Source organism: Porites lutea, chromosome 3, assembly GCF_958299795.1.
Source record: "Porites lutea chromosome 3, jaPorLute2.1, whole genome shotgun sequence".
Classification (NCBI taxonomy): Eukaryota; Metazoa; Cnidaria; class Anthozoa; order Scleractinia; family Poritidae; genus Porites; species Porites lutea.
Window position 1 is genome coordinate 30,657,569 of NC_133203.1, and position 15,471 is coordinate 30,673,039.

General features: G+C 39.0%; 1 protein-coding gene across 1 annotated transcript in view; it reads right to left on the reverse strand.

The window, feature by feature from the left end:
• LOC140930910 (sacsin-like) overlaps positions 1-15,465 on the reverse strand; it is a 40,814-nt gene extending 25,349 nt beyond the window's left edge. The window contains exons 1-5 of the mRNA XM_073380630.1: positions 15,349-15,465; positions 13,855-13,893; positions 13,248-13,348; positions 4,559-4,669; positions 4,144-4,291 (exon numbers count right to left, since the gene is read on the reverse strand). Of these exons, the coding sequence (XP_073236731.1) occupies positions 4,144-4,291; positions 4,559-4,669; positions 13,248-13,348; position 13,855 (361 nt within the window). The 5' untranslated portion in view covers positions 13,856-13,893; positions 15,349-15,465. The remainder of the gene's footprint in view (positions 1-4,143; positions 4,292-4,558; positions 4,670-13,247; positions 13,349-13,854; positions 13,894-15,348) is intronic.
• Between the last annotated feature and the right edge of the window lie 6 nt (positions 15,466-15,471).

Genomic DNA, 15,471 nt, shown 5'->3' on the forward strand with positions numbered 1-15,471 from the left:
TCTATTAAATTCAAGGTTAGTTTGGTTTCCTATAGTTGCATCTAGGGTGTTTGCCTTCGTATCTCCAAGGGAAATATGTGCAGTACAGCCTCCCCCACCCCCCCAGAAACCTTGATTTCTTCAAAGCTGCTTAGTGCAAGATCATTAGTTTCAGTCTTTCCTGTGAAGTTTTTTAAGTCTTACAAAAAAAACTACAGTTAACACAGTCGTCTAGTTAAAATTTGCTGATCCCTGACAAGAAAATGAATGTCAGGGAAACAGACACTTAGCCTTGAGGTCCTTGAAAGAGAGTTGGCATGTAGAGTCAAGAAATGTCTTACCAAGGACCAGCTTCGAAGCACACCACTGTACACTGGCCTAGACACTGTCAGAGGATTCCATCTAAACAGAATTGACATCCTGGACCAGCTTAACATGATTTCAGTGTCTTCTGTTGCTGCAGATTTTCCATAAACCAGAAAAGTGTATTCCTCGAAATGTCAGTATTCTTCCTTCCTTTTAACTTATTTGTCAGTGAGTTGTACTTAACATTAATGTTTTATGGCTCTGTAACAACATTTCTGTCCTCATGGACTTTCACCTCTCTTTACGAGTTGTGTGGTAGATATACTTTTTAATACTTCTTGATACTCTCTTTTTTGTGCTCTTCTGACATCTATTTTTGTCTTCCCAGCTAAGCAACATAAAATACATAATTTAAACATTAATGCCCAGAGGACTAGCCTGTGCTACAGACAGAACTAAACTTCTGGTTAAGTCCCCATGTGAGACAGCACTGAAATCCTGCTTCTGGGCACCCCATGGCCCACCTGTGAACTAGCACTTGCATATGTGCTATGATTGGCCTCTTAAAAATACCATTATCAGTGTGCCAATCAGGTTGAAGGGAATATCGAAACACATTGTGATTGGCAGCCCAGAATATTGGCACGGCTTTGCAGATGTTACTAACCAGCAATAGATTATGTCTGCGACACAGGCTACACTGACAACCAGACTTACAGTGTAGGATTTAAATATATATTGTTTATAAATTCAAAAGTAAGCATATATTGAAGTCTTTAAAAATACACAAAATTCATTTTTATACCTTAGATAATCGTCAAATAAAATAAGGTGCAGTACAGTATTGTGAATGACCCTAACTGACACTTAATTCATAGCATGCAATTTACATCAAGAAATACAAGTAATTAGCAAGCCAAAATATGTGTTTTGCTGCAGGAAACTTGTAACGTGTTCTAAAGTAACTAGACCTCTTATTGAATCTCATATTACAGCTCTAGTGATCCCTTCAGACCTCTAAAACAGTTAAAACAGCTGTTTTGTTTTTACACTGTAATTTCATTCTTTTTGGATTTATTAATTAATTACATAACTATAATCACTGTAAATCGTAGTTGTTTTTTTTTCCAACTGTAAAGGTCAAGAACCAATTAACACATGTTCGGGAGCGATACATTTTTAAATAAGTGTTGTTGTTATCAGTTAAGATAAGGAGTAATTTCAAACTAGTTATTTTGACAATATGACTAGTAGTGCATAAGGGTTTCTTTTCAGGTGCGTTACACTTGCAAGCTTAGAAAAAAAGGAAGGGCACAAACTTTCTTGATTTCTCTCAGATAAGGGAAAGTTCATTTAATATGACAAGGGGGGGGATGAAGATGTTGAAACTCGAAGCTTGAAATTTTAGCAGCCCCCCTCGCTAGCGGTTCAATTTTTTAGGAGCCCTCTCCTTGGTAGTCGAAAAAATTTCAGAGTCTCCCCCCCCCCTCCTCCTTCAATTCCTTTGCTCCCCTGAAAAAAGATCGCTAGACCGTATTAAATGTATTTACCGTTATTGTCTTCAATGGTTTATACTATGACAAACTTGAGATACAGTTGTGATACAATTTTCTAAAGCATTTTTGGGATGAACAAGAGTGTAATAATTACTGAGACTACATTTGTTATATCTGTAAACCACGTGATATAGCTGAGTTGCACAGGTCATTAAATTGTTGAGTTGAAAACCATCCGATCTGTATAATGATGTCATGTGTTGGTTTTGAAGTATACAAATTTTCGGAGCCCCCCCTCCTAGCGCAACAATTTTTTCAGAGCCCCCCCTTCGGGTGTCTAAAAATTTTCGGAGCCCCTCCCCCAATATCTTCACCCCCCCCCTTGTCATATTAAATGAACTTTCCCTAATGACAAATTGGACTACTTTTGGGCTTAAGGCTTGTTCTAAACATAAATCTTCAAAGACAAATCAAATGCTAAAAATCCAACACTAACCTTCGAGAAGCACGCAAGATGTGACTATTTCGAAATTAGTTGAGTAGAGCTTTCAGCAACTTTACGTCGAGTGGCAAAGCCTTCCAGCTGTTAACACCTTAAACTGTGACCATAGGCTTTTTCTCCACGGCATCTCGCTCAGGATAGGGTATTTTGATTGATGACTTCAGTGAATCAGAAGATGCAAAAACCAAAGTCTTGAGTGACGGTCGATTAGACAAAGAAAGACTCACCATTACATTGCTCAAACCGTACAGTCGAGAAGAGCTTTCAGCAATTTTACGTCGATTGCCAAGCCTTCCAGCTGTTAACACTTTAAACGGTGACCATAAGCTTTTTCTCCGCGGTATTTCGCTCAGGATAAGCAATTTTGATTGGTGACTTCGATGAATCAGAAGCCGCGAAAGCCAAACTCTTGAGTGACGCTCGATTACAAACAGCCAAAGACTCGCCATGACATTCCTCAAAACCATGCAGTTGAGTGCAAGTTTCTGCAACTTTACGGGGCGTGATCCAGCCTTCCAGCGGTGAACACTTTAAACTGTGGCCATCGGCATTTTCCTTATTCTATTCCGCTCAGGAAATTATATTTTGATTGATGACTTCTCTAAATCATAGGCCGCAACAGCCGCAAAACGTTAACGACACTCGTTTTGACACATCGCAAGACTCGCCATGACATTCCACTCAGCTGTATGATATTTATCATTAAAGTAATACTAAATCTTCTTTGTTTGGTCATGACATTTGCTTGAAAGGCCGGCTAGATACCTTCTCAATATTCTCGGCATTCAAGATAATTCCGCATCGGGCGTCCATCTTGGTGCTTCGCGCCAAAACAGAGCAGCAACTGTGCAACCGGATGTGATGTCATAAATCGGTGGATCATTGGTACACAAAACAAGTACTAGGCGCTATTGGAGTCGTGGCCCCCCCCCCCCCCCCCCCCCCCTGCTCTTAGGTTATTTCGGGCAGCCAGCGCCCCTATCATCGTCTGTACTATTGTTATAAATTTGTATTTCTTGTATATTATGGGGTGAAATAAAGTGTTGTTGTTGTTGTTATAACTCGGTGTAGGAAACCTACCACCAGACAGATCACCGGTTTTTTTTTACATGGAAAGAATAATTTAAACGCCGGGAATTAAGTTTGTACAAAAATTCAGACTATTTTGAACTTAAGCCAAATGGTTGCTTTAATCGTATTAGTTTGTGTAGCCTGCGAATACGCCGTCTCTCCTCGTTCCCCGCAGCTACAGACTTTTCACAAAATGAGGAGAGACGGCGGTATTCGCAAGCTTCAGTTTGTGGAGTTTTCGATACATTAAACTCATAAAAAAATCTCACGATTGCTAGCGTAATTTGGCACCTAGTGATATTAGGAAATATTTTCATTTTTCAATATACGCCGCCAAAATTGTCTCGGATTTTTTTCTTACATGTGCCGCCAAAATGTCAAGCTTTCAGATGGTTTTCTCCAAAAGCCAGTGTCATGAAACTCTTTTGCTGCCATTAATTACAACATCGTCAGCTGAGGTATAATTAACAATTATTCCTCGAGCTCGAATGGGCTCTGAGTCAATAGCCCATGAGGTCGAAGGCCGAATGGGCTACTGACGCAGAGGTCATGAGGGCGAGAGGAATAATTGTTTTAGTAAAATCCAACTAGTTGGTAAAAAATATCGAGAATAAAATATTTTAGCTGCTTAAAGCTAGACTTTAATCCTTTTTTGCCGCCAAAAAGCCGGCGCTTTTCGCTACTAGTGGGGTATAACATATAGCCTAGTAGTAGCTCAACCAATCAGAGTTAACGCAGGATTGATAAGAAACCACCAGCTGGAGTTTACTAAATCTATAGTTATTTTACCTGTGACGTGAAACACCGATTTGAAACCGAGGCCAAACCGACCAACTTTCATCGGATCTTTGACTTTTATACTGTCACAGAGCATCCTGATGCCTTTCCAGTCCTTTGCGGTGAACACGGCGTTGTTGTAGGCGTAGAGTGCTGGGCCCTGCAGGAAATTATTTTTAAATTATCTATGAAACACTATGCGTAACGCCGGGAGACAGTTTGTGGACAATACTGAGCTGTGATGTTGTCACTTAAAAGTAAATCCTTCGCTGAAGGACGGAGGAGGAGGGCGAGGAGGAAACATTTATGCAAACCCGCTGATAAAAAGAATTCTTACAGAAGGAGGGAACAAAAATATCATAAGGTGTTCTTAAGCAGCAATAAGTCATTCCTTCTATGAGAGTTTACGACAAAATTCACAGATTACCTGGAACTGGGCAAGTCCTTCGCTATGCAGTTTCTCTGTTCCATAGCTGTGTAGGTCATGAAGGAACTTCACTTGAGTTGCTTCTGCATCCTCGGCATTTTGGATGAGTTCCTAATACACAAATGCACATTAAAATAGAGGACGCTTTAACTCCTCTTTCAATCATAAAGTAGCATTATAACCAAGCCACTTCTTCTTATATCTCACACATTAACTCCCCAGATACAGATCATAAGGGAGCTTTTGCAACATTGACGGCGACGGCAGCGAAAACGTCACTATTAAAAAGACTTCGCTTTTTCCAAACTTTTTTGAGGTTATTCTGGCTCAAATGTAGGTGAATTTCCCTGTAATTGAATTCTTGGGGACCCCACCCAAGTTTATATTAGAGGGAGAAAGTGATAAATATGAAATATCTTAGGTGATATGAACATTGATTTTCTAAAGTGCGCTACCCATTCGCAAACGGAAGGTTATTTGTATATGCTTTATTCAAACAGTTTTCTGCCCGTAACTACTAAAACCACTAGAATTACTACTCATGCTGCAACACTTATGGACCATATATACATCAATACCACTGCTGACATAATATCTGGCATCGAGCTTATTGATATCTCTGATCACCAACCCACATTCTGCATTGTAGATGTGCCTGTAAATCACCCAAGAAACAAAATCCAATTTTCACTTCAGCCAAGAATTATATAGGCAAGATATTAATGCAATTGACTGTGGAACGCTATTATTAGTGCAGACTCCAACATCAATGATCTGACCAATAGTGTAATTAGGGCTGTAAAAACTGTCATTAATAAACATGAACCTATAAAAATAGCATCCAGAAATAAGCAAAAACAGCTAAGAAAGCGATAGATAACAAATGCAATACTCAAATCAATTAAAAATAAACAAAGTATGTTTGTAACATAGTGCACGTGCTTGCCCTATGTAAGTCCTATTGAGCCGCTATGGAGATGATGTGTTCGGCTGTGTTTTTCGTCTCTTTTCTTTAGTACCCCAAAATCGACGGCAGTGATAAAAACTTTCTAGGCTTTTTTTGGAATTTAGCTTCGCTCTAGCCACTCAAACCAACTGCAAAAGCGGTGAAGATGTTTCGCAAATAATAGAGCCTGAATGATTCGTTGAAAAGTCTGCCGTAAAGACTGACACTTAAGTGGAAAAAGACCACAAATTGCTCGGTGTCGGAAAATATCCAATTTGTATAAAGTGTCCTCCGTTTTTAACGTTTGTTTTATATCCTACAAAACAAGTTAATTATAAAGTAAGCTCGACAGCGAAAAATTATGCACTTTTGTTATCGCCGAACAATCCGACTGAGGCAGGAAAATTTCTCGTGCAATAACAAGACAAATTACACAAGAAGAAAAATTTATTACTCACAAAAATAACTGCTGCGAGATCTTCTCAAGAAGCCGTAATGACCAGCCATTGTTCGTAGATGAATATAAGGTTAAAGTAGGATGACAGTCGTCTTCTCTAAAAAAAGATTTTTCTGGATTTCGCCCAGCAAAACATAAACATCTTTTAAGCAAATCCAAACCATACTCCACGACTTCTTACGAACATGTGAGTATTTTAACTTTAGGTGGGAGACTATTTTACCTTTGTTTCTTTTTAGTTTTCATTCATCGTTAACGAATAAATAAGCAAATTTTCCTTCAGAAAGAATTTTCATTCAAACTGGGCCAATGTGGCGTGTTTGTAATCAGCCAATAGAAGCGTTTGTTATTGTGTCGCGCGTTACGGGAATTTTGTAGTTAATCGAAAAGCAAGCATTTTGGTCAGCTCTGTCATAAAGGAATTTGCTCATGCTTTTAGCTGTGCGTATATTGAGTTACGGATGCACTTGGGAAGTTTGGAGAGCACTGAAGAAGCTACTCATCTTTCATGCTCTCCAAAATTCCCGCGTGCATCCATAACTCGATATACGCACGCTAAGCATGAACAAATTCCTAAATAAGACGCCCTTTCTCTTAACTGATCCGGATAAAATAACAGAGTATAAAAAGTTCTCAAACAAGCTTAATCAGGTAAACGCTTTGAAGAATGCAAAAATAACCTGACGGCCACATGGAATGCTAATTGGTACATTGATAAAACGTAAGGCAACAGGTTGTATTACTCCGTCAAGAATAGTAGGGAACAATAAAATATACACTTCTAAAGCTGATATCCGTGAGCAATTCAATCAATATTTTATAAATGTTGGACCGCAACCGGCAAGCACCATACCACAAAACAATGAAAACCCTAAGGAGAATATTAAGAAAACCCCTTTATCTAGTTTCGTTATGTCCCCAGTCACAGAAGCACAAGTGAGCAGACTCTTCTCAAATTTGGATGTACAGAAAGGGGTAAGACTGGCCGAATTTATACCAGAGACGAATTATCCGTCTCAGACGGATAATTGGCCCCTAGTATAAATCCGGTGCTAAGACGAATGATGGAGTAAAATTCCTCTGAGACTGGTTCGTCTGTTAGCACGTCTTCAAGACGTGAGAACAGACGGACAATTCGTCTTAGGCGGATTATCCGTCTCTAAATTTTAATTTTGACGACGTTTCCACATGACAGGGACTGGTTCCTATATTTTCCCAACTCGGCTCCTCAACACCGAAACACCCGTCGTGTAACCCGCGAAAAATATTTAGAGGAATTATGGAGCAAAATTCGCCTTCGGGTTTATACTTAGACGAATTATCCGTCTGACGGATAACTCGTCTCTAATATAAATTGAGCCACTAATCTGTGGAACTGCAGACCAGGGAACCGCGGAACCTGTGGAACCGGCAGAACCTACGGAACCTAAAGAAATGACTGTTTCATTACAACTGCCTTTAGTTAAAGTGATGAAATAATTAGTTACAATCAATTATAACATTGATAGACCGTTCACAGTCCCCTTTTTTTCGTAAGATCGTCGAGATCGAGCGCTCACTTTAATTTCACTGGCAGCCATTTTGTAATTGGATTCAAATGTGCCGAGAGAGCAGGCCTCGGGGTTCCCAAACCGTCCCCCGCCCTTTAAGTATTTCAAGGTAGACCCGGTCAAGATGGCCGCCTGTAGTGCTCGTTCTCGACGATGCTGCGGAAAAATAGAGGATTTTGAACCGTGTATAACACCATAACATTAATCGAGAGTTCTGGTTCTGAACGGGAAGTACACTTAGCGAATTTCCGGCTTGTTAGTACGAAGGAAGGCAACGAGTGGTATAGATTTAAACAGAGTAGCACAAAGTTGAGAGGATGAGAGAAAGTGAATGTGCTTGTGAAAAATTGATGATATTGAGCGAATGGCTGGGTGGTATCCGACAACTGGAGGGATACGCGAGGGTGAGTCGCTTGTGTGAGTGTGTGTGATAGTATGGAGTGTAGCTAAATGTCGTGGGTCGTGGGTGGTGGGTAGAGGTCGTGGGTCGTGGGTGTGGGTGTGGGTACAAAAAGTTTTCCAAAAAAATAAAAATTAAAAAGCAAAAAGTTGTAAAATTCATGAAACGAAAATCTCCGCGTAACAGTCCTATTCCTCCTCGGTCAGCAAAGCAAATAAGCGAATCATTTAGAAAAAACGGACACTAAAAAGGCATTGAGGTGAAAAATAAAAGAAACTCTGTACTCTATGTAACTCCTGAAGCAGGCAATAGAAAAACTGGAGACTGAACTGCTTTTTCTCAAAGAAGTCAACATTCGTGACTGAAACGCCCTTTCAGTTTAAGGAATGATATTTAGAATCGTTATAGCAAAGATTTTGCACAGAAAACAAAACAAAAAGAATCGAGAAAATTTTATTTCCGTACGGCAATAAAATTTACATACCGTCTCGCCTTAACTTGAAAGGTTGAGCATGAAGGTGGTTCCCTCGTAAGGTAAGAGACATAAAACTTCTTTAAGAAAGACTTCTATCCAAAAATATGAAATACCTCAAAATTGTCCTCTTCCCCTCCCCTTTCCCACGGTGATCGCATTCCATCGTCTCAAAAGATCTCCGCTGATCATTGGAATTGTAGATCGAATAAAGATTAATAGTGAGCAGCTATTTTCATTTATCGAGTCAGAGCTGTCCAATACTTTCTGCAAATTGCAGAAATTTTACTTCTGTTTCGTATATTTTCGTGGCCATAGCTCAAGTATGGATAAATCTTCATCGGCAACATATAATGTCTTTTATACAGCGAGTGTGTGAAAGGGGATCCAAGTCAAGCGTGGCTAAGGAAATATCGGGAAGAAGACGAGGAAGAAGCCGTGACGAAAAAGGCAATCAAGGAGTTGGAGATTTTCGTTTCATAAATATTTTACAACTTTTTTCTATTTATTTCTTTTTTTCAATCACTTTTCAATCATTTTTTTCTATACTTTTTTTTACCCACGACATTTACCCACACCCACCCACACCCACGACCCACGACCCACTACCCACGACATTTAGCTACACTCGATAGTATGAATACGTTGTATCTCCTGGTTGAGGAGACCGAGATTGTACGTATCGTGGGAGGAACATATACGTCGTATTCTCAGGGCAAGGCTGAATGGAAAAGCTCGTTTAGTGTGTAAGGAGTGACATGATGAGCGTAAAAGGTACTGATGTTCGGCTGTAGGTTTAGTATAAAGAGCAATTTCAGTGATCGATACCATCATTGAGGGACACCTTGACGTGGAGAAAGGAGAAAGATTTGAATGAACAGTTTGATATAAATTTAATAGTGGGATGAAGGGTATTTAGGTAAGAGATGGAATAATACGTTTATAGTGAGAATGATCGCATGAATTTGAGGAGGTCGCAAAGATTCTGTGTGTATGGTGGATGTAGAGCGGTCATTAGAAGTGACGGCATGCGCCAATAATACCTTTATCGTTCTCTCATCCCACTGTGTTTAAATCTATACCTCTCCTTCCGACGACGACTGCTAACAAGCCAGAAGTCCGCGATTCCAGGACTTTCTGTTTCGGAACTAGAGCTCTTGATCGGTGATACTAAACCGAGATCGACAACAGTTTTCAATGGTCTGTTCTGTTATCGACAATAGCTCTCGATCAATCAGCGGCTGAAAAGTCGCTCAGTCATTGTAAAAAAAATAACTGCAACTAATTATTTTATCGGCAATTGTAATAAAACAGTCATTTCTTTAGGTTCCGTAGGTTCCGCGGTCTGCAGTTCCGCGGATTAGTCTTATCCTACAGGAAGCATCATTAGATATTCCAAATAAGCTAATTAAAATTGCTGCAGAGCCACTATCAAATTTTCTTTTAGAATATTTGCTGATGACACCAATATGTTCTTTTCGAGTAACAGCTCTAGCGAACTGGAATCTTTTGTCAATAACGAACTTGAACTAGTGTTGCGCATCTAACAAGCTGTCTGTTAATTTTAGGAAAACAAACTATATCTTAATTTCATCAACAAGGAAGATTGTCCATATTAATATAGATAATATTGCACGTAATTAGCCTTTTGTGAAATATTTAGGAATTTACATAGATGAACATCTAAACTGGGAACCCCAGTTTCGGCACATAAGTAGCAAACAAGCAAAAAACGTTGACCTCAGTGTCCTTATGCACTTATATTATACTCTAATTTACCCCTATTTAAAAAATGGAATCATGAGCTGGGGCGATGCCTGCAAAACAAGACTCAAAAGGGTACAAACTAAACAAAATCATTGTATACGGTGCATGTTCTTTGCTCAAAAGAGAGAAAATGCTAATGTTTACTATGCCTTACTCGAAATCTTAGAATTAAATAATATCTACATGATGAAGATAGCACTTTTCGCTTAAAATTCAAAATGATAAAAATAGTATTCCAGCTGTTTTCTCTGGTGCTCTCACACCAGCATCAGAAATCCATTAACATCACACCAGGTATGCATCAAGGCAAAACTTCTACAGGATGAACACAACAACTAGATATGGCCAATCAACATTTCAGTTCTCTGCATCAAAAAGTCTGGAAGTCAGTTTCTATCAGCGTAAAAAAAATTACCTGACAATTCCTTTAAAAAGCATTATAAGCAGTACCTCTTAACCGCTCCAAAAAATTTAATAAATTAATTGCTACTTGTGAGCAGTGTAATACTGCTCATCTTTTCTGTCCGTGAAAGCTATTCATATAATTAGATATAAACATATAAATGTAAAAAATGTGTCTATACATTAGTGATTGATGTAATAAGATAATATTTCGTGTCCATTTTTTCATTATTGTTTATTGTCACTTTTTGTTAAATGCCACATTTACCTTTGACATATTAGCAACCAGCTCGAAAGCCAGTGGCTAATCTGGTCGCCTATTTCATTGTTCCTTGGTTTTATCATGTATTATATATATATTTTTTGTCAAAAGTATTTTTGTATTAACAAGTTGCAATTGATGTAAATAGTGCATAATAATAAAGAAGTTGAAGTTGAAGTTGAAAGAGAAACTTGTCGTCTTGTGTTTACGTCCTCCATAAAACGTCGCTTGAGGGAATTTCACGTCGTAGTCATGCATTAATGACAAAGAAATGTACAAAAACGTGTGATGCACGCGCAGAGTTGTTGTTTTGCCGATCAAACCTAGTGCTTTTTGACGTTCTTGTTGCCGTCGCCCTCGTCGCTGCGAAAGCTCCCTATAAACTCCACCTTTTTTCATCTTATTTTTTTAACTGATTAAATACTCTATCTCGTCTCATCAAGTAATCCATTTAGTGTTATCTTTTGTCTCATCTGATCTAATCTCGTATTTATTCTGTCCCTCTCTTCTTGGCAAAATCATCGCATATCCCATCTTATCCCGCCTCACATCACTTCATCTCATATTTTCCTTTTCGTCATAATTCATTAAGAATCTTTTCATCCTTTATCATCTCATCTCGTCCCACTTCATCTTATTACTCCTATCTTATTCCTCTATTTCCAACCTATGCCTATCTTAGGCCTAAGCCGAACATCGAACTTTTCATGAGACGAACCAAACTTAGTGAGTTAAGTTCATAAAAGTGTGACGTCTGGCCCAGTTAAGTTCGTCTGAATGAGTCTGGATCATCCCACACGTTACGTCTGCTTCAGACGGATAGAAGGTCTGAAGATCGTCTCCGGGACAAAGGTCGATCTTCACATGCGACGAACTGAACTAATAAATCAAAACGTTGTATGATATATATTTAGCCTCTTTCAGAAGAAATTTATTACTCATATCTGATTCAGTTAATTGGTTCGAAGCTTCCTAAGTTCGACGTCTGACCCAACAGACGATCTTAATTTAGGTCGTCCCATATTAGAGTTTGGTTCGTCTCATGAAAAGTTCGAGATAAGGCTTAGGCTTTGTCATATCTCACCTTGCCTCATGAGTACCTACCTCATCGCTCCATTTCTCGAAACGCCCGGTAACATTATGGGCCCAAAGGCACATTTTAGAATAAAAACCAGCTGAATAGTAGCACGATCCTAGCCCACCAACCAGTCAATTTTGCTTCGTTAACTACTAGTTCCTTTACATCTTTTTCATAAATGATCTTGAACGTAAACTGAACACGGAAAATATCTAAAACAGCTTTCCGGTCCCGGAAAGTTACTGGAACTTTCGAGAAACGGGCCTCTGATCTCATTTCATTTCATCTCATCAAACCCAGTTTTCAGATTGTCCTTGTTAGATTTTTACAACTTCTGAAGATAATCAGGAAACGGTAAAGGCGAAAAGGGATACCTCTTTATAGTCAGACACTAAATTTTTCTTAAAGTGCACATCGCTCCAAATTTGTTAAAGAATAGAATAAAAAAGGAAAATTTTAGTAAACGATGCTGCAGATTGTTTTCGATTTAAGGTAAATCTCAATTTTTTACAGATTTATAAATATTATATGTAGAATTAATATCTTAGGCCATGACATTTTGGGACTGGGACGTGTGACGTATTTTGAGGCATTATCCCCCTCGAAATGCTCAGCACGCATGTCAGAGTTCGACGTCGTCTGGGACGTGAATTGACGCTGTTTCTTTGAGTCATCACTCTTTTTTCGTGTCGTTTTAATTTGTCACATGTTGGTGAATCTTTCTGGAGTTATATTTTAATGGACTGTATCTAGGGATAGAAAAAGAGTTAATGTCCTCCAAACAAATTAGGAAGTCGTGTTCGACAAAGAAATGTACAAAAAGCGTAATGCGCGTGCAAAATTGTTGTTTTCTGCTAATGATAAATCCAAACCTATTTTTTCGATGCCGTTTTCGTAGTTCGTCGTTGTTGCTTTTAAGCCACCATCTTCCAGTCTAAATAAGCCTGTCAATTGTCTATTCTGACGACTCAGAATGGATTGGGATTTTATCCCTGGGTTTGTACCGAATATCCAGCCAATCTTCCGACAAGAAGTAGAAAATTAAGAACCAACCACGCAAGCCAGCGGAGAGGCTGAATATCAAGATGTTGTTATTCCTTACGCGGCCGAGCCTTTTGCGAGTCAACAGTTTATCGAAGAATACAATAGGAAGAGAGCTACAACAAAGCGGATCAGAGCTAAAAGAACAATGCCTCAAAAAACGTCATGGTCGAAGGCGTACTGAGCATGGAGACCGCTATTTTTATCCGATTCACGCAAATTGCACTTTGCCTTGAAGCTCAAAGCGTGTAGAATTCGTCAAAATTTTATCAGCTTCGGGGTGATAAGCACTTTAAGCCTTCCACATTTCTTACCTTCAATATCTGTCCATCGTCAGGATACTGATCTAGAATGGTCTTCAACTGCTGGATCAGCGATGGCTGAATGAGATTAAATCCGTCATCATCTTCGTCCACTAGAATTCAAATTTTTTTTTTTCTTGAAAGAATAGAAATTGATGGAAGATAACGAAGAGGTTCTCAGACATTATAAAAGGCTAATTCAGACGTGCCCACAAAAATTAAGGTCATGCTAACACAAGATCGTCTGTAAACCCATACATGCGTATTGCTTTACCTTTGTTCACACGATTCTACCCTTCTTTCTTTGTGAGGTTTAAAAAGAATGAGGTCTGGCGCTTGATTTAATACCCCCTTTGATAAAAGTGTTTGAACGACAAATTTTCACCTTGCCCACGTTAAATGATTTAAGGCGCCGCTGCTGCTGTGTTTAAGCCGTGAGAGAGGCTTACAAATTCATCAGTATATATCATTACTGCACGTTAAACCTTTTTTGCTACCTTTAGAGGTGGAAAATTAAACCCAAGGGCTTGTAAAGCCTACCTAGAAAAAGCTGCGGTTTGAACAGCCCTCTTAGAGACATGTTGCATGTAAAAATTATTTCAAATATTGTTATACTCACTCGTTCTCGGCGTTCGCTCACAAGAATGTATTAAAACATCTGGTGGACGGAACAAAGTTCGCAATCAGCACTTTAAACAAGCAAAAAAAAAAAATATATATATATATATATATATATATAACGGCAGGTGTTCCCTTGCACTTCATTTTAGAACTGGTCACTCTGCTAATTGCTCACTTCATCACCGACGGTGACAGAGCTTGATTTAAAGCTCTTACTTCCAGATAAGTGTAGGTAACAGGAGAAAACTGATTTGTTCGTTGAGGCGGTTACCCAAGGTGTAGACATGTAAATACTAAATCACTCATCTTCGATGGTCACGTGGTATATAACAATGGGTTGTTTTGATTCATTTCCCACGGGCAAGGCTAGGAAGCACTTACCATTTGTGCGAAAATTTCGGTAAAAATTCTCCGTCAACAGTTCTTTTTTTTCGCACTAAAAACAGGAATGGGATGAGTTTTGCCATTAACAAAATATTCTTCTCTTGACTTATAGCCTGGCACTGGTAATCCAAACGGAACGGAATGAACAAATGGTACGGAAAATCTAATCTAATCTACGCGCCCCATTACCAGTGCATGAACAAAACATCTGGTTGAATCCAACGTTAAGTATCTCCTGATTTTTCTTATATTGTGCAGATAGTAGTAACCTGTACAACACGTTTTTGTAATTTGTAATAAGGATGAGAGGAATGTTTCTCCTTGAAATCAAAACCCATTGAAGTCGTGGTTGTGTCAAGCCTTAATACACATGAGAACACTGCTTATCGTGTTCAACCTCGCTCTAAGGGTATTCATTTTGAATAAATTGTGAACAAATAATAACCGCTTGTGTCTGCGTCTTGGTTGAATGGAGTCAACTAGGGTCTTTCGCAGAGCACATCTTAGACATATTTATTTTAATTAGAACATTCTTTGTTTACTTCTTTTAACGAAGAAATGTTGCAAATTAATTCGCATTTTTTTTTTTTTTCACGCAGCTGTGGCTATCTTGCCTTACGTACCAAACATGATAAAAAACAGCGGTTCGGGGCAGTAATCACGTCCCTTTCCTAGTGCAAGGAAGGACATCTGCACACAGGCTACTGCAAGCGTCAAGTGTCGGCTTTAAGCTAAACTTTGGCGTTTGAGATCATCTTGAGGCTTTTGGAGTTTCAAGTTTCGGAGGAAAGACGGAGGATGAAAAGTAACAAACGGGAAAAGATTTAATACCGGCACGGCTGCTCAGTCACAAAGCAGCTGTTAGTTTCCACTTTATGACACCTTCTTCAAAATATCAGATGAATATTGAGATACAAAACATTAAACAAAGCAGCAGATTTATAACCGTTAGATGATTTTTCGGCGGAATCTGTCGACCACGCTAATGTTCCTACAACTAACCGCGGTGATTTACATATTCCACAATATTTCAAAGCTAGGCCGATTCTTGCGTTCGCGCCGGTTATACAATTGCATACCATGCAAATAACTCTTTTACTGACATTACCTTTAATTGTGTGTGAATTCCATTTACTTGTTCGTAGAATTTAAGCCAGCAAAGCTTCAAAGTCCTAGCATGCCGATTTCTCGGTAGACTAAACACCCTTAGTTTCTTCGAATATCACGCTAG